Source organism: Solea senegalensis, linkage group LG11 (assembly GCF_019176455.1).
Source record: "Solea senegalensis isolate Sse05_10M linkage group LG11, IFAPA_SoseM_1, whole genome shotgun sequence".
NCBI classification, from domain to species: Eukaryota; Metazoa; Chordata; class Actinopteri; order Pleuronectiformes; family Soleidae; genus Solea; species Solea senegalensis.
In genome coordinates this window covers 10,504,431-10,519,699 of record NC_058031.1, presented here as the reverse complement: position 1 = coordinate 10,519,699, position 15,269 = coordinate 10,504,431, and the positions used below count along the sequence as shown (strand labels likewise).

General features: G+C 39.4%; 1 protein-coding gene across 1 annotated transcript in view; it reads right to left on the bottom strand.

Annotated features, from left to right (window-relative positions):
* Positions 1 to 13,670: 13,670 nt before the first annotated feature.
* Positions 13,671 to 15,269, bottom strand: part of LOC122777495 (low-density lipoprotein receptor-related protein 1-like) — a 57,884-nt gene continuing 56,285 nt past the window's right edge. The window contains exons 42-44 of the mRNA XM_044038786.1: positions 14,343 to 14,532; positions 13,962 to 14,166; positions 13,671 to 13,871 (exon numbers count right to left, since the gene is read on the bottom strand). Of these exons, the coding sequence (XP_043894721.1) occupies positions 13,671 to 13,871; positions 13,962 to 14,166; positions 14,343 to 14,532 (596 nt within the window). The remainder of the gene's footprint in view (positions 13,872 to 13,961; positions 14,167 to 14,342; positions 14,533 to 15,269) is intronic.

Genomic DNA, 15,269 nt, shown 5'->3' with positions numbered 1-15,269 from the left:
CTTCTTCTTTTCGTTCTTATTTTTATTAAATTCGTCTTAGAGACGTTGTAGTTTCTTTCTGGCATTACAGTTATTGCAGTTCATATATCCGTCCTTAACCTCGATGAAGTTAGTTTTAGGTTGGGTGTTCTATTTAGGGACCGTCAATAAAAAAAAACGTTTGTTTTCAGTTTTAGTGGTCAGGGTACCAAAGTATAATCATATTTCTGACAAAATCAAAATACAAAAATACGGATTTTGCTCACAGAATTAAAAGACAAGAAAAATGTTAAAACCAAAACCAAATAACGGCCCAAATTTGGTTTTTGCAAATTCCTTTTTTGTGTTTTTTGTTTCTCATTTATTAATATGACGGCGGACAGACAGGAAGCAGAAGTGGCATGTAAAAACCTCAAAATAAAAGTAGCGTTCTAACTTATTATCATGCATAATAAGGTAAAAAAATAATAATTATCATACACTATTATAGGATACCGTTCTCTTTCTACAGCCATGTATGGGTCACATTTATTTTAGTCAAGTGAAACTATACGCTGGTTTTTTTGGGAGAACGTGATATATAATTATTTTTATTTTAGCTGAGTTTGTGAATGCACATTGTGGAAAACGTTTATGTTGAAAAAAAAGTCATATTATAGTATGTCGTCCAAAATGTGACAAAAAAGTCATAGTATGGTATGTGGATCAAATTTTGACATGAAAGTCACAGTATAGTATGTCATCCAAAATGTGACAAAAAAAGTCATAGTATGGTATGTGGATCAAATTTTGACATAAAAGTCACAGTATAGTATGTCGTCCAAATTTTGAAAAATAGTCATAGTATAGTATGTGGTCCAAAATGTGACAAAAAAGTCATAGTATAGTATGTCGTCAAAATTTTGAAAAATAGTCATAGTGTCGTCCAAATTTGGAAAAATAAGTCATAGTATAGTATGTCGTCCACATTTTGACAAAAAGACATAGTATAGTATGTTAAAACAATTTAAACCACAGGAGACAAACAGCCTTCCAGGTCCACCATCTTGATAGTTTTGCATCTTATCTAACATAGATTTCTTTTTTTTTTGGACAGGATGCACAAGCCGGCTCATTCAAGTCTTGTTTTTATTTAATACCTCTCTCCATTTATCCCCATAATTACCTGCAGGATGGAGCTGCCGTGCGCTCTTTTCTTAAAAACAAAAAACAGATCAAACCTCATCCTGCGTCCCCGCACGTCGACGCTCCAGAGGGAAAAAAACAATTTCCCCCGTGGTTTGAGCTTCAAAAATAAAAATAGTACTTTTAAGTGCACCTGCTTGAAAAACAACTGTCTCTCCAGCAGTCGCGCGGTCACGCACGCACGTCGTCGGTCGGCATACAAATGTGCCTGAATTAGTGGGAACAACATGTTCTCGCTGCTGTGATTTACACTGACTTTTTTTTCTTTCTTATCTACTTTTAACCTGAAAGAGCTACTTTAATGTCATAAAGCATCATGAGAGCGGTTAAATTGCCTCCTGCAGATTCCGTCATTATCGCCGGTGGTGAAATAGCGTGCAGTTTGGAATGCAAAGAATCCTCGGTGCAAAAAAACAACAAAAACAAGATATTAACGGTCAACTTTGCTGCCTTAATGAGACATGTGTGATTCTCTGGAGACCTTGCTTGCCCTCCTCAGGTGTGTGATTCTGTAATTATGTGAGACACCAACATATAGACATTGCTGACTGAGCTGTGAGCGCCCCCTGCAGTAAGAACCAGGCACAGCCAGCAGGGACAAAAATGATTTAATCCACTCAACTAAAGGCTCTCACAGTGTTCCCTCTCCCACACCAAACTCTATAGAGAAAATCTGCGTTTTTAGCTCGTGGAAACACAGGAGCTGCTGGTCTACTGCTGTCTCCTAGGTAAAGTTTTTATCACTGAGATAAATCGGAACAAAGATTTAAAACCCCAGGGTCACAAAATAACACATCTGAACTCACTAATCGAGGCAGAGGTGATCAACAACCCCTGAGTGCTGTGATGTAAAATCGCTGGTTTTCTCCATGGACTTTGGTGCAGAGGGGAAGTCATTTACAAAACCACACACACTTCAGTTTCCACTTGGAAAACACTGTGTAATAATGAGTTTAAAAGCAGCATTTTAGTAGGTAAGCCTCTTGTTATTGGGCTAAAAGTAGCCCTTACACCTGATTAACCTTTGGAAAACTGCTTACTCTCCCACACCAAACTCCTTGGAGAAAATCTGTGTTTTTTAGCTCATGGAAACACAGGAGTTGCTGGTCTCCTGCTGCCTTTTATGTAAAGTGTTTATCACTGAGATAAATCTGAACAAAGAGTTAAAACCCAGAAATCACAAAATGACCCATTTCAACTCACTAATTGAGGAAGGAGTGGATCAACAACTCCTGAGTGCTGTGATGTAAAATCACTAGTTTTCTCGATGGGCTTTGGTGCAGAGAGGAAGTTGTTTACAAAACCAGACAAACTTGAGTTTCCACACAAAACACTGTGTAATAAGGAGTTGTTTTTAAGATAGTGTAGACATGAGTAGGCATGGATTTTAGGAGCTGAGCCTCTTGTTAAGTGGCTAAAAGTAGCCCTGAAAGTTCTCAGGCTCAGCTTCCTGTAAATGCGCGAGGAGACCTTGTAGCCTGAAAGGTGACTTGTCCTCAGGTGTGTTTGTTGCTGTAGCAGACATCATAAGGCGGCTAATGAAATCTGCAGCCCGGCGTAAATAAATCTTCCACTGATATTCCGCTGCCCCGTGCTCAAGTGTGATTTATTGAGCACAAGGTTGGAGGAGACAAGCATACACTGTAGTGGAGCATGGCGGAAGATAATGTCATTTGATAGAAGTCATTTGCACCAGCCTGAGCGAGCACTGGCCCGTGTTTTGAGAGGAAAACCATGCCGGTCAGTGTTAAATCTGCCGCTCGCACGCCGTCATCGATCCTGTGATCCTGCAAACGTCAGCGAAGGCTGAGGAGACGCCGCGGAGCCACGAGCCGTGAGCCACGAGCCGCTCGGCGGTGGCAGACAGGAGTAGCAGCGTGATGGACAGCATGTGACCTGTCACTGCTTTCCCGCTTCACTTCACTCGGCCCTGCTGCATCCTGCAGCGCCGATGACACATTCAGCCAGGAGCTGAGCTGGAAGCAGCGACACGAGCACGGCTGACCCCTCCTCACCCCTCCTCACCCCTCCTCACTGACACACATGACCCACGCGTGACACATTTATCACGACCATGATTCAGTATTCATCCCAGACGTTTAGATCAGACCATGAGGAGGCGAAGAAAAAGAAACTGACTCATTACTTCACCAGATTGTGACCAATGTGTGATTAGAACTTTAAATAAAGATTAGAAATGGTAATGGCACTTTTTTACCATAACTGGCAATGTTGAAAAGTTAATTTCAAGCTCCAGTCGATAACTATTGTTGTTGTAGATTATTATAATATAGTGTGATAACAATTAAAGTTAAAAATGAGGGCTGCTATGATTAATCAGTTAATTAATCATCAACTATTTTTATCATCGATTCATGGGTTTGAGCGTTGTGGTGTTGTTTTTAATAATTCAAACCAGCTCCGTGATTTTCCAGCTTCTTAAAAGAAGAATAAACAGAATCATTTTCCTTTGTGGACAAAACAAGACATTATTTTGGGGGTTTGGTAAGCACTGACATTTTTCAACACTTCATGGACCAAACAATTAGTACTCAAGAACACAATAGCTCAGTTGACATTGTCACCTCACAGGGAAATATGCTACTGATCACTTTGAATGATTAAAAAAAAGTTTAAAATCATCAAATTTAAAAATTAAGTTTAAAATCAAGTAAATTTCAGCAAAAATCGACTGGTGAAGAAAACACAGTAAAACATGTACACGCTTTAGTGGAAACCAAAGTTCTCAACATAAACACTTGGGTTTCAAACCTTTTCTTAAACAAACACGTAGAAAAGCACCATTTTCACCATTTTGTTTGCAGTTTAGCAGGAGTATACATCATTTCCTTCATCTTTCGGGTGAATTTTAAATCAATTGTCAGAGCATTTATGTGTGTTTTCACATCGTGGTTATTATAGACATATTTTTCATATTTTTAACGGATTAAAAAGATCCTGTACAGAAGTCAGAAGAGAAACAGTTTTTAGTCTTTACTAAAGCTCCCCATTTTCTTCACACGGTCTTTAAGTCTTATTAAGATGAAGTCTTGAAGAGTTTAGATGTAGATTTTTATGATATTAAAACGTGTTTCTGAGGGAGCTTCAAAATTTAGGAGATCAGTAACTGTGGTGGAAGTAAATGAGGCAATCTGAGGGAAGCTAAAGACTAAATTGCCGCACTTCATCAGCGAATACACCCCGGACTATTTCAGATATTGGTAACAGAGAACTCAGGGACTCCTGGGTTTTCCGTCTTTTATTTTTAATGTGACAAAAGTCTGTTTGAAGCCGATTCTCCCTCTGCTCAGGAGCCAGTTTAAAAACGCAGCGTTAGTGCCAAGAGAAAGAGGAATAAACGTGTGCTCATTGTTTGTCTCCGTGTTCCAGAGTTTTACTCACTGACTAATTCTTCATTTGTGTCGCTTTTTTTAATTAAAGATTTACAGGTGACTCAAAGTAGGAAACTATCATGATAGAAATGATAGAAATTAACTTGTAAATGAACATAAACCTTGACTAACCTCACTTTTAATAGAACTTGTGCCTGGTTTTATGTGTATGTTTGTGTTTGTGGAGGTGGAGTTGACTGTCTGACAGTTTATAACTGTCCATAACTGTGTTTTTATGCAATCAAAATAGACGTTTATTGCATATATGCATAGATGTGCACATGTACATTTATTTCATCTGCATATAAGACGAGTAAAAAGAGAACAGAACAACACTGAGCAGGAAGTCCAATACAATCCAACTTTATTTGTGAGTGCTGTACAGAATAATAAATAAAAGGCAGAATAAATAGTAGTATCAAAGCCCACACAAAGCAATAAATTACATCTAAAAAGACACAAAACATGGATAAAGCAAAATCCAAAAAATAAAAACAGATGCTAACAAAATAAAGCGACAGTGTCAGCTCCTTGTTTCTCAGCAGTCATGTCATTAAAAGTTGTGTTAAAAACTGACTTAACCTCTACTTAAAAAGGCTGATATATGATTTAATGTAAAAATAAAACTATGTGACATATACGCACAATGTAAAGTTGTTATTTAACTACGTTTAAGTTGAAATAATGTTTAATTAAGGAACCTGGAATCCAGGGACTTGCATCTCCACCTAAATATACTTCATAGGGTGTATCCTTTGAATTTAAAATACACAGTAAAAGTCATATATGTTTTTAAAGTCCACATTCAGCCTCATCTTTATATAATTTGGCGTCTGTGGGCGGACGTGTAATGTTAGTAAATATCTCTGGATACATGGCAGCTGAGGAATAAAAGCCCACGCAATATTACGAGTCTTTGAAGGAGATTATTACACTAACCACAGTCTCTGCTTACGTTTTCTCTCTATTCCATAAAATCAATGCACAATGTGGCGAATCGTGTTGTGACATTTTGTACGCGGTCGCCCGCATCGATTTCAACTGTGTTTGTGATTTTCTTTTCTTCAGTGAACCTAACGTGGAACAGCAGAAAATCAATAGTTAGCACTTTTCACTGGGTCTGACCTCAGCAGGATTTATGCACGGACCTGTGTTTTTATGATTATTATCATGATGATGATCATTATTATTATTATTATTACCATTGTTGTTACACAGAAGTCGACACAACCTTCACCTCCTTGTCACTGCCCGTGAAATGACTTGTTAATCTTCGGCTTCTTTCAACAACCCATGGAAAAATAGTCTTGAAATTCAAAAATAAAACAAACTTAATGCATATATTTAAGTTTGTAGCAGTAACAACTCCAGAGTTTATGCAGCCATTTGCAGATCAAGCTTGTGTGTGTGTATTTACTTTGTTGCCTCTTTTCAGGCATAAATGAGACCAAAAGTCCTCATTAATGCTTTCAGGCAGACACAGTTCTGGTTCTGGTTCTGGACCTAGTTCTGGAATCTCAGAACCTTGGTGTTTTCTGGTGAACCAGCCCACGTTCACACCAGTTTAAGAGGAACCAGAGTAGGAGGACAAAGTAAACAGAACACCAGCACTTTTTCTCAATACTTCCTCGACTTCTTGTTTGTCTTCACGACCCAGAATAAGACACGCCCACTGATGATGTCACGGTTTGCAAACTATTATTTGGTTCCAGCTAAGAACCAACTTTTTAGGTCCCAAAGCAATGTTTTTTTGGGTTTGACTACGTCTGCCCTTTCAAAATAAGGTTGTAATAAGGGCTAATGTAGACCAAAAACCTGGTCCTAATGAGGCAATTACCACTCTGTCTTATCATAAACGTGATAATCCGATATTAAGTAAGTTTCCTGGTCAAGTAAAGACCATAAAAGACAGAAAACACCAAATATTGTAGTAAAATCTTGAGACAGCGGGGGAGCAGGGGAGAAAAACTAGGTCAAATCTGTATTTTGTGGTAATTACTCACATGTCCACAGGGGGGCGATAGAGGTCGCACACTGGAACTTTAGGAAGTGAAACTTGTATTTCCTGTGTGTGTGACAGTGACATGATGATGTTAAAAGTGTTTCCTCAGTGTAATGGCGATAGAAAAACAACAAGACCATCTGTGTTGATATTGTTTTCACGGAAATGAGTTTGTTTGTTAGTTTTTTTTCTCTTTTTGTGGGAAAGTGACAAATGGATTTCTGGCACGAGACGGTGAAGAGAATATACATCTGTTTTCTGCTTATTCAGGCTCATTACTGCCACTCACAGGTCACTTGACACTGGACATGGCTCATGTTGGTCAGTGTTTGAGAAGTGATTCGGGGCCTTATTGTTGTTAAAAATTGAACCTGGGGGGGCCCCAAACATTTGTGGGTATATCCTGTCCTGTCGGTGCCTCTGTGATAATAATAGTTTGTGAAGTTATGCAAGCAGACAACTACAGGGCACTAATTCTAGTGTTTTTTTGTCCTTTGTGCGCCTTTATTTTGTGACTTGAGAGCCTTTTACTCACATGATGACAGTACACAGACGGCCACGAAGCACAGACAGTGCGACATATAATGCAAAATGTCAAGGACAGAGGAGAGGGGGGAGCTGCAGGCGAAACAGCTACAAAAGGACGCGTACGCGCCTAATGGCAGCACTTAATTGTTTCCAAACATTAACCTCTGCAGGCTGAGGGGACATTGGTAAAGAACATTACACTCGTCCTGGACCCTCTTTCAATTCCTTTTCTTTTCCCCTTTTCTTTGCCACACAAAACAGTCGTCATGACACCTAATGAATAAAATGTCGTCGCCAGCGTCGCAAAGGTGACACAGTGAAGGTCTGGTCCTGAAGAGCAGCGTAAATACATGGGCTTCACTGTCAGACCTAAGAGCTGCTGCAGAAAGAAGCTATTTCTGCAGGTGTGTGTGTGTGTTGCCATGACATTTGTGTGAGAATAGAAAAAAATAAAGTGTGGATTGGGTTTGAAAGAGAGTTCAGGACAGGTGAAGGCAAAAATCTCAATGGAGAATAAGAAGCCGAGCAAGTTCCCACTTCACAAACAAACGCTGAGAGATATGAGATGAAAATCAAAAAATACAAGTGAAACCCTTCAGGATTACTGAAAACTGGAGGTTTGTAACACCACTCCAAAGTCCATAGAGAAAATGAGCGTTTTTATTGAGCAGTGACACAGGAGCTGCTGGTCCACTGCTGCCTCGTGTGGTTTGAACTTACTGATGGTGGCAGCAGTGGATCAACAACTCACTGTGTGCTGTGATGTAAAATCGCTGATTTTCTCAATGGACTTTGGTGTGCGGCGTAATCACTGAACAAAGGAACAGTAACTTCATTTTCTCGCAGGCTTAAACTGTTTAAGTGGCAAACACATGGACTTTGGTGTGAGAGTGGTTTACATTAATGTAGAGTTATGATGGAACTAATATTCAGGAACTTCAAAAATATGTCGCACATAAAGACAAAAAGACACCTCAAGGTCCATGTGTCTATTATTTTCAAATTTAAAAAGTAATTTTCTCTGCTTCACTCCTGACCTTTGACAAAATCTCAGCTAAGCAAACTTCAGCTCGGATAAGAAGCTGAAGATCGAGCTGCAGAAAAGCTCAAAATAAAAAGTTTAGCAGCGGCGGTAGATTATTGTGTCAAATTCAGGCAACCGGAGCCTTAAAACCTTTACTACAGCCCCCGTCAACTGTAAATCTCTGGCACGACAATAAAGAGTCGCAGGCCTGTTATTTTTATTTTCCCCGTTGCCATGGTGATGTTAGGATCTGATAAGTGTAATGTACTGTGCGCTGCCCTCCATGCAGATCATTACATAAATGAACTCGGCGAAATACAAGCAACCGAGTCTGCGAGAGATAAAATCACCTTCTTTATGCAGCCAACCTGTGTCACCACAAATACACCTGTGCCACTGCTTTGTATTCATGTTGACGCCCTGTTATATTATGTAAATATGTATATCATTATCATGTTTTTCATACTTTCTAGCTGTTGTCTCTGGATAAAATATAAACACGACTGATTTACTACAACGGAACGTCCATTTCTGTTTGGCCCTTGCACTTGCACATGTTAACCACTAGATGGTATAGTTTACGGTGCGTTCCACTAGGTTGGAACTCGGAAAGGGGTGACAGAGTTACTGATTGCAGGGTTAAAATGTACAGTACATGCAAAATGTAGCAATGATATACTGTATGGTGTTTTGTGTGTTTTTTTAGGAGGAAAAAAGTGTATATGTGTATCTAGTTAATGTTATTTTTTGATCCAGGTGCAAATCTATACACAGTTTATTGTAAAATTGTTGAAATGATATGTGTTTTGATACAAATTGGTGAATCTACTGTCCTCTCTGGTCAAACACTCGCTACTGCATTCACGTTTCTTCGTCCCCATCCACACAGAAACATACAAACAATATTTTTTCTTTGTCATTTTGAAAAACTTGAGACACATTTCAGGAAATGTCTTGGGAACCTTTTCCAAATTACCGTTTCAGAGCTCCTGAAATGCTGTTTCTATGTGAATGTGTGCTTGATGTCCCAGACTCCAGAACTTTGCAAGTCCGGTTGCCTTTGCGCCCTTTTTCCTCTACGGAGCTCCCCCTACAGTTTATATTTATAAGTAGATATTTTTACAATTTACACTGTTGTAAGATCGCTAGTCCATTCCGCTAACAGACAGTAGGGGGCAGTGGAGACAGCTAACCTATCTCCCCACAACAAATCATTTAACTGTCGCACTGACTCTGAAGCTGTTAAATTGGGGTAAAAATCCTGCATAGTTGTGCTTTAAGACGTTGATGGGAAAGAGCCCTTGCCTGCCTGGAGAAGGACAAGGTCACTGTTTGTGCTGATACGCCCTTTTACTTTGAGTGAGTCCCTGTGTGACCTGTAGTTGCAATTGCAAAGTGAAATGATGATATTTTAAAAGTGAGTAAAACACCGGGTTCACAGTCCTGTCATGCGAAAAAAAACACCCTGGAATTACTGCGAGAGACGAGAGAAGTTTGTAAATGTTTCTGGTTCTTCTTCCACGAGGAGACGCTCAGACGGACACGAGTGTTTCTGTTAACCGTCACTTTGAAAACAAAATCCTTGACCCTTCTTTTTTTTTTTGTCTCCACCGCCTGATTGATTACCTCTCCGGCATTTGTTTTTTGTTTGTTTCTTACAATGATAGACAGCGACAGCACTGACGTGTGGATTGTAGACAGACCGGAGCAAACACCAGCACAAAGCACTTTAATCTAAAATTGTCTTGTCATGGACGTTATGAGCTGCAGGAAGACAATAAAGCTGGTGTCCACCCTGGACTCGAACAATGTCCCTCTGTCATGGAGAGAAACAATAAAAGTTTGTTTTGTTTTTTATGTTTTTTCCCTGTGTTTTTCAGGTGTCTTGGCCGTGGACGCGGTGCTCAGTCGGCGTTCTCCGTGACGAAAAGGTTTCCATCCAGAGCTGGCCGTGTCTGACGCTGTCGCTGCAGCCGAGCCCCGGCAACAGCCACACTCGGAGAGTCGGCGTTCTCCGTCACGGACGAAAAGGTTTCCATCACAGAGCTGAGGGTTCACACCGTCGCAGGTCTGACGCTGTCGCTGCAGCCGAGCCCCGGCAACAGCCACACTATGGTTGCCAAGGCAACGGGCATCCAGACTCTCACCACTCCAAAACAGGTACAAAAACATTAAATTATATTTTATTATGTTTGTATGAAAATGAATGAGTCTCAAGAGTGAATGGTGGAACATTTTCTTGTTAAATGTAAGTAAATTAGAAGTTGTCATGACTTTTTCTTTTATATCAACACATGAATAAAACTGTATTTTTTTTAAATAATTCATTAAGTCAAATGTAAACAAAGGTCTTTCACAAAGCAGCAGTAAAAGTTTTATGGTAAATTATCGCTAAAAGGGCAAAAGCATTGGCATTTGTGTCGTACTAATCATTTGAACCGTTCAAAAATTGGCACGCAAATCAGAACTCGCCAAAAATGTTATAAAATAAGTAGAATACATGGTTCACATGGCTCAGTAGCGCCAACAAAGGTGAAACCAGAACACCGAAACTTAGTTGCACCAAGTTTTGTTGAATTTGATTACATAATTCTTGCCTGAGGACACTGTAACATGTGGACAATAGGAGCTGGAAATCAAACCACCAAACTAAAAGTTACTGTACCTCTGAACCACAGCTAAAGTCACACCAAATGTTTTTATTTTACTGGAAAATATGTTTTTTCTTCATAATTATTGTCCTTGTAAACGTTTTACTAACTTTACTGATACCTTCTGTAACGTTAAATAATTAGCTTTTTCTCTGCTGTTTGTACATAATAAAATACACTTATTTATACACAAATATAATGTGACCAATTACTTGCAGCAGGTTGTGGGTAGAGTTGGACTTTGGCATGTTGTGTTTGGGGTTAAGGTTTGACTCCAAGTCTCCAGGGAATAAATGTAGGTCAGTGAAATGTGATATTAAGTAACAGCAAAGGAAAAGTGTGTGTGTGTTTGTGTTTTCTGGTAAGAGCCACCTGAGGCATTTGCTCTCTGGCACAAATTCCCAGCAAACATTAGTGCATAGTAATCTGGGAAATGAACAACAGTGTTGTAAAAACATGCAAAATGGCACCAAAGACCTGACTACATATTTATTTTTGAGTGTGTGTGTGTGCTGGTTTTTAAAGTTACCAGCACTGCACTTGAGTTAAATATCAAGTGTTAGTGTTGCTTTCACATTAAAATCTCATGTATATGGATGAAGTTAAAGAAAATATCCTGGGTTTATTTCCACATTCCTAATTGAGGACGACGCTGCTCATGTTTGGGCTCAGCAGTGGGAAGTCAGGTTTGTTTTTAAATGAACGCTAAGAATTTAAAGATCATCCTTGTCTTTTATTAGGTTAAAATCAACACAGATTTATCCAAAAAGTAAACAGACTCAAAACATATGAATAAATCAATGTTGTACATGAAAAATTCATCAATAACTTACATTATATAAGCTCACAGACTACTACTGATTTAGTGGAATTAAGTGATTACACAGCCAACCTCAATTATTTTCTAAAATCGAGTCTGTGTTTGTTATTTGTACATTAATTTTGCATTATAAGTATGTTTTATTCATCATTAATGTCATACTGTTCCATATCAAAACATTTTTATTTTGAAATTCTGTGAAATGTCTTAGTTTTGGATAGTTTTTTGGTTTTTTTTAAAAACCCCATTGACATTGACAAAAACAGTGATTATACTTCACAGGATACTGCAGTTGTTTATTTTCTGGCGTGACTATATCACTACATTCACGCATTTGTGAATTCTGTGTTTGAAAGTCTTTGTTCGGACATACAATCATCACACAAACGCGTGTGTCCCACGAGCTAAAATTGCTGTTTTTTTCAATGGGCTTTGGTGCAGGAGAGTAACTTGTTTACATTTCTGTTTCTTGGCTGTTTAGCACAAAGCTAAAGCGGAAATCATATTCAAGCGAGTTTACACTGCCAATACTACCAGCAGACAGATTATTATTATTAGTTTACATTTTTGTTTACTAGCTATAATCTATTTTTCCAGATATCCCCAGTGTTTGCGTGTTTTCGCTGATTTTGCATAGGGAGCACACAGAATGTAAAAATATACATTCTCCCTGTTGTACCTTGTATAAAGTACATGGTACAACCTCACTTCAGAAGTCTTTTTTCTTTTTTAAATATGGGCATTTGGGGAGCTGTCATGTAGCATTTTAGTACAGTGCATGCAGCAGTTCTGCATTTCCCTGACTACATAAACTTCTTATGCCTTATTAATGCTTAGTGTTCTGTTTCCTTGTTTCTCGCTCTCCTGAGAGGGAAAAAACAAACTTTATTTGCAAATCCCAAATCCGGTGGCTCAGTCAACAAACAGGCACCACTTTCACTTCTCAGTAATAATAAAATTATATCTCCAAAGCTGCAGCCACAGTGGTGATAAAAAGGACAAAGGCAGCTGCAGAGAACGTGAAAGCAAACCAAACAGCGGCCAAGCCCAGCAGAATATTACCACTGATTTATTCAGCTTTAAATAGTTTTTACCCCCTCTTTTATAAAGTGATTGGTAAGAGTCCATTATGGAAGAAATTTAGAAATTTCCTCTTTGAATCCTTGCACCTGGGAGAAGATATTTAAAGTACTTGATACTTGAGTAAAAGTACAAGTATCTTAACTAGGAAATTACTTTGGAGTTGGAGTTGAAGTTGGAAGTCTTATATGTATATATAAGTATGTGACATTTACTGTATTTAAGTTGTCTTTCAGCTGGAAGGTTGTGGGTTCAATTCCTGGTTCTGCTTGTCTGTATGTGTCCTTGAGCAAAGACACTTAACCCCATGTTGCAGCGTGTGAATGGGTGAAAACTGTCGTTTAAAGCATAATACCAACTCTTCTTCTTGATTTTATTTGGTAGTAACGATGAGTCAAAGATAGTTAGAGGAAAGGTAGAAGTACACAAATTATTTATCAAATATAGTGGAGTACACAACTTATTTAGTGAAAGTAGAAGTACACAACTTATTTAGTAAAAGTAGAAGTGCACAACTTATTTAGTGAAAGTAGAAGTACACAACTTATTTAGTAAAAGTAGAAGTGCAATAAATCCTATTTAGTGAAAGCAGGAAGCACACAATTTATTTAATTACCCGGACTGGGGAATGTGTCATATAATGCAATGACATGAAATCAGAGCCATGAACAAGTGTGCTTGGCTATATTCATAACGCTAACACCAGCATTGCACAATGCTCCAAATTATATTAGACATGTTATGTTTTGACATGATAATGGCACTCGCAATCACCAAAGTGATTCAGATTCATCCTAAAGGATACATGAATACCCAATATTTGTCAATCCATCCAATATTTGCTGAGGTATCTAAGCCTTAAAATGGTGAATTAACAGTCTGAGAGACCACAGCACCACCAGCATGGTGACAAAAACAACTCAAGCCTTTACGACATGAGTGACACCTGCAGAAATGATGTAATTCAGAGGTGTGACCGGCACCAACCTTACATTGACTGCAGTAAATACTACTCACAGCTGTTGGTGTCATTCGCCACAGCAACGATGCCCATTGGCTGCTGAGGGATGTCTGCGCGCAACACTTTCATGTCTCCTCCTGTGTACTTGTCGGCTCGAAGGACTGCCCTCCTCACCCAGTCAGTCCAGAAGATGTAATCTCCGTACACAGCCAGACCGAACGGATGGACGGGCTCATTCTTCAATAAAACCTGGGGCAGACAATGACACGCATACATTCACTAAATACTGAATTTAAATTTGACGTGTTGATATTTTTTTTTAAGAAACTGGCGACTTACGTAACGATTGCTTCCATCATATTCACAGCGCTCAATCTTGTCCAAGGTGGCATCAGAGAAATAGAGTTTCTCAGCTCGGTGATCGATGGCGAGGCCATTTGGAGTTTTGATATCACTGCCGATGATCACCAGCATGTTGGCTCCATTCAGAGAAGCCCTCATAATGCTGGGAGACAGCTCATTCCAGTTGGTCCAGAACATGAGACTAAAGCGAGAACAAACACAAGACAAGAATTATGTGGGAGCTCCCAAATGTCTTGGTTTAAAAGTTACGGTTGAGTGGACTATAATAAATCTCCTGTTCAAAAGGAATAAAGAAAGAATTGCGATTGGAGCTGGGTCCTGAATGCAGAGCACCAAGTTTCAATATTAATGACTCACTCCTGACACTCGTCCAGCACAAAGGCTCTGGGGTGGTCCTCTCCAGACATAGTGACCACAGTGTTGCGGTTATAGGCCACAGTGCGGCTCTGATCCACAGTGTGTCGAGTGATGGTGGAGGTTGTGTAACTGGTCCAGTAGAGTGTATCCCAACCGCGGTGGTATGCCAGGCCCTCAACAGACCCAACATCTGTGGAACAGAGAGGGAAGAAGTTGGCCCTAGGTACATTTTTTGGATGCTTTGCAAAAGCTTTTTCTACCTACGGCTCTTAACTTGTTATGGCGCCAAAGCTTGAGAAGAATAAAGTCGTTTTATTTCACTATAAAGAAATATCACCTCTCAGGAGTGTGAGTAGCAGCTTTAATGAGAACCTTCAGTGAGAATTCAACAAATCATTAATCACTGCCATGGTTGTAACAGGTTGTCCCTATGGTTAACTTTGTGAGACTTCATTAAAGGGGCAGTGGCACATGCATTTCAAGTTTCCCTCATCTTCCCACTTCAGTAAATGAATGGTGAAGCTCTGTGAGGAAGACTGGACGAGTTTAAAAACAAACAAAGGCGGGTAAAAAAGAATCTGTACCACACAGTTCCAAGTATTTACCAAGGCTGCATGGTGTTCCTGGAAAAGTTTAAAGCCTGTATCAGCCTGTCATTTCATAGCTAACTGCCTGTGCACACAAATACAACGCCCCATGCACACTTGCAGTCATGGTGACTTCTTGTTGTTCTGAGAAGAAAATTGCAGTCGCTTCATGGACAGAGCCCAGGGAGATGAGGTCAGCAGTAAACGGCAAAGATAAAGCTAAAGTTCTGGATATCTATCCTTTCATCCTGCAACCACGCTCTAATGCAACAACAATACAGCAATACTATTTTTGAACTGTGCTGCTCACACACAACCTCATGGAAAAGGACACAGTATT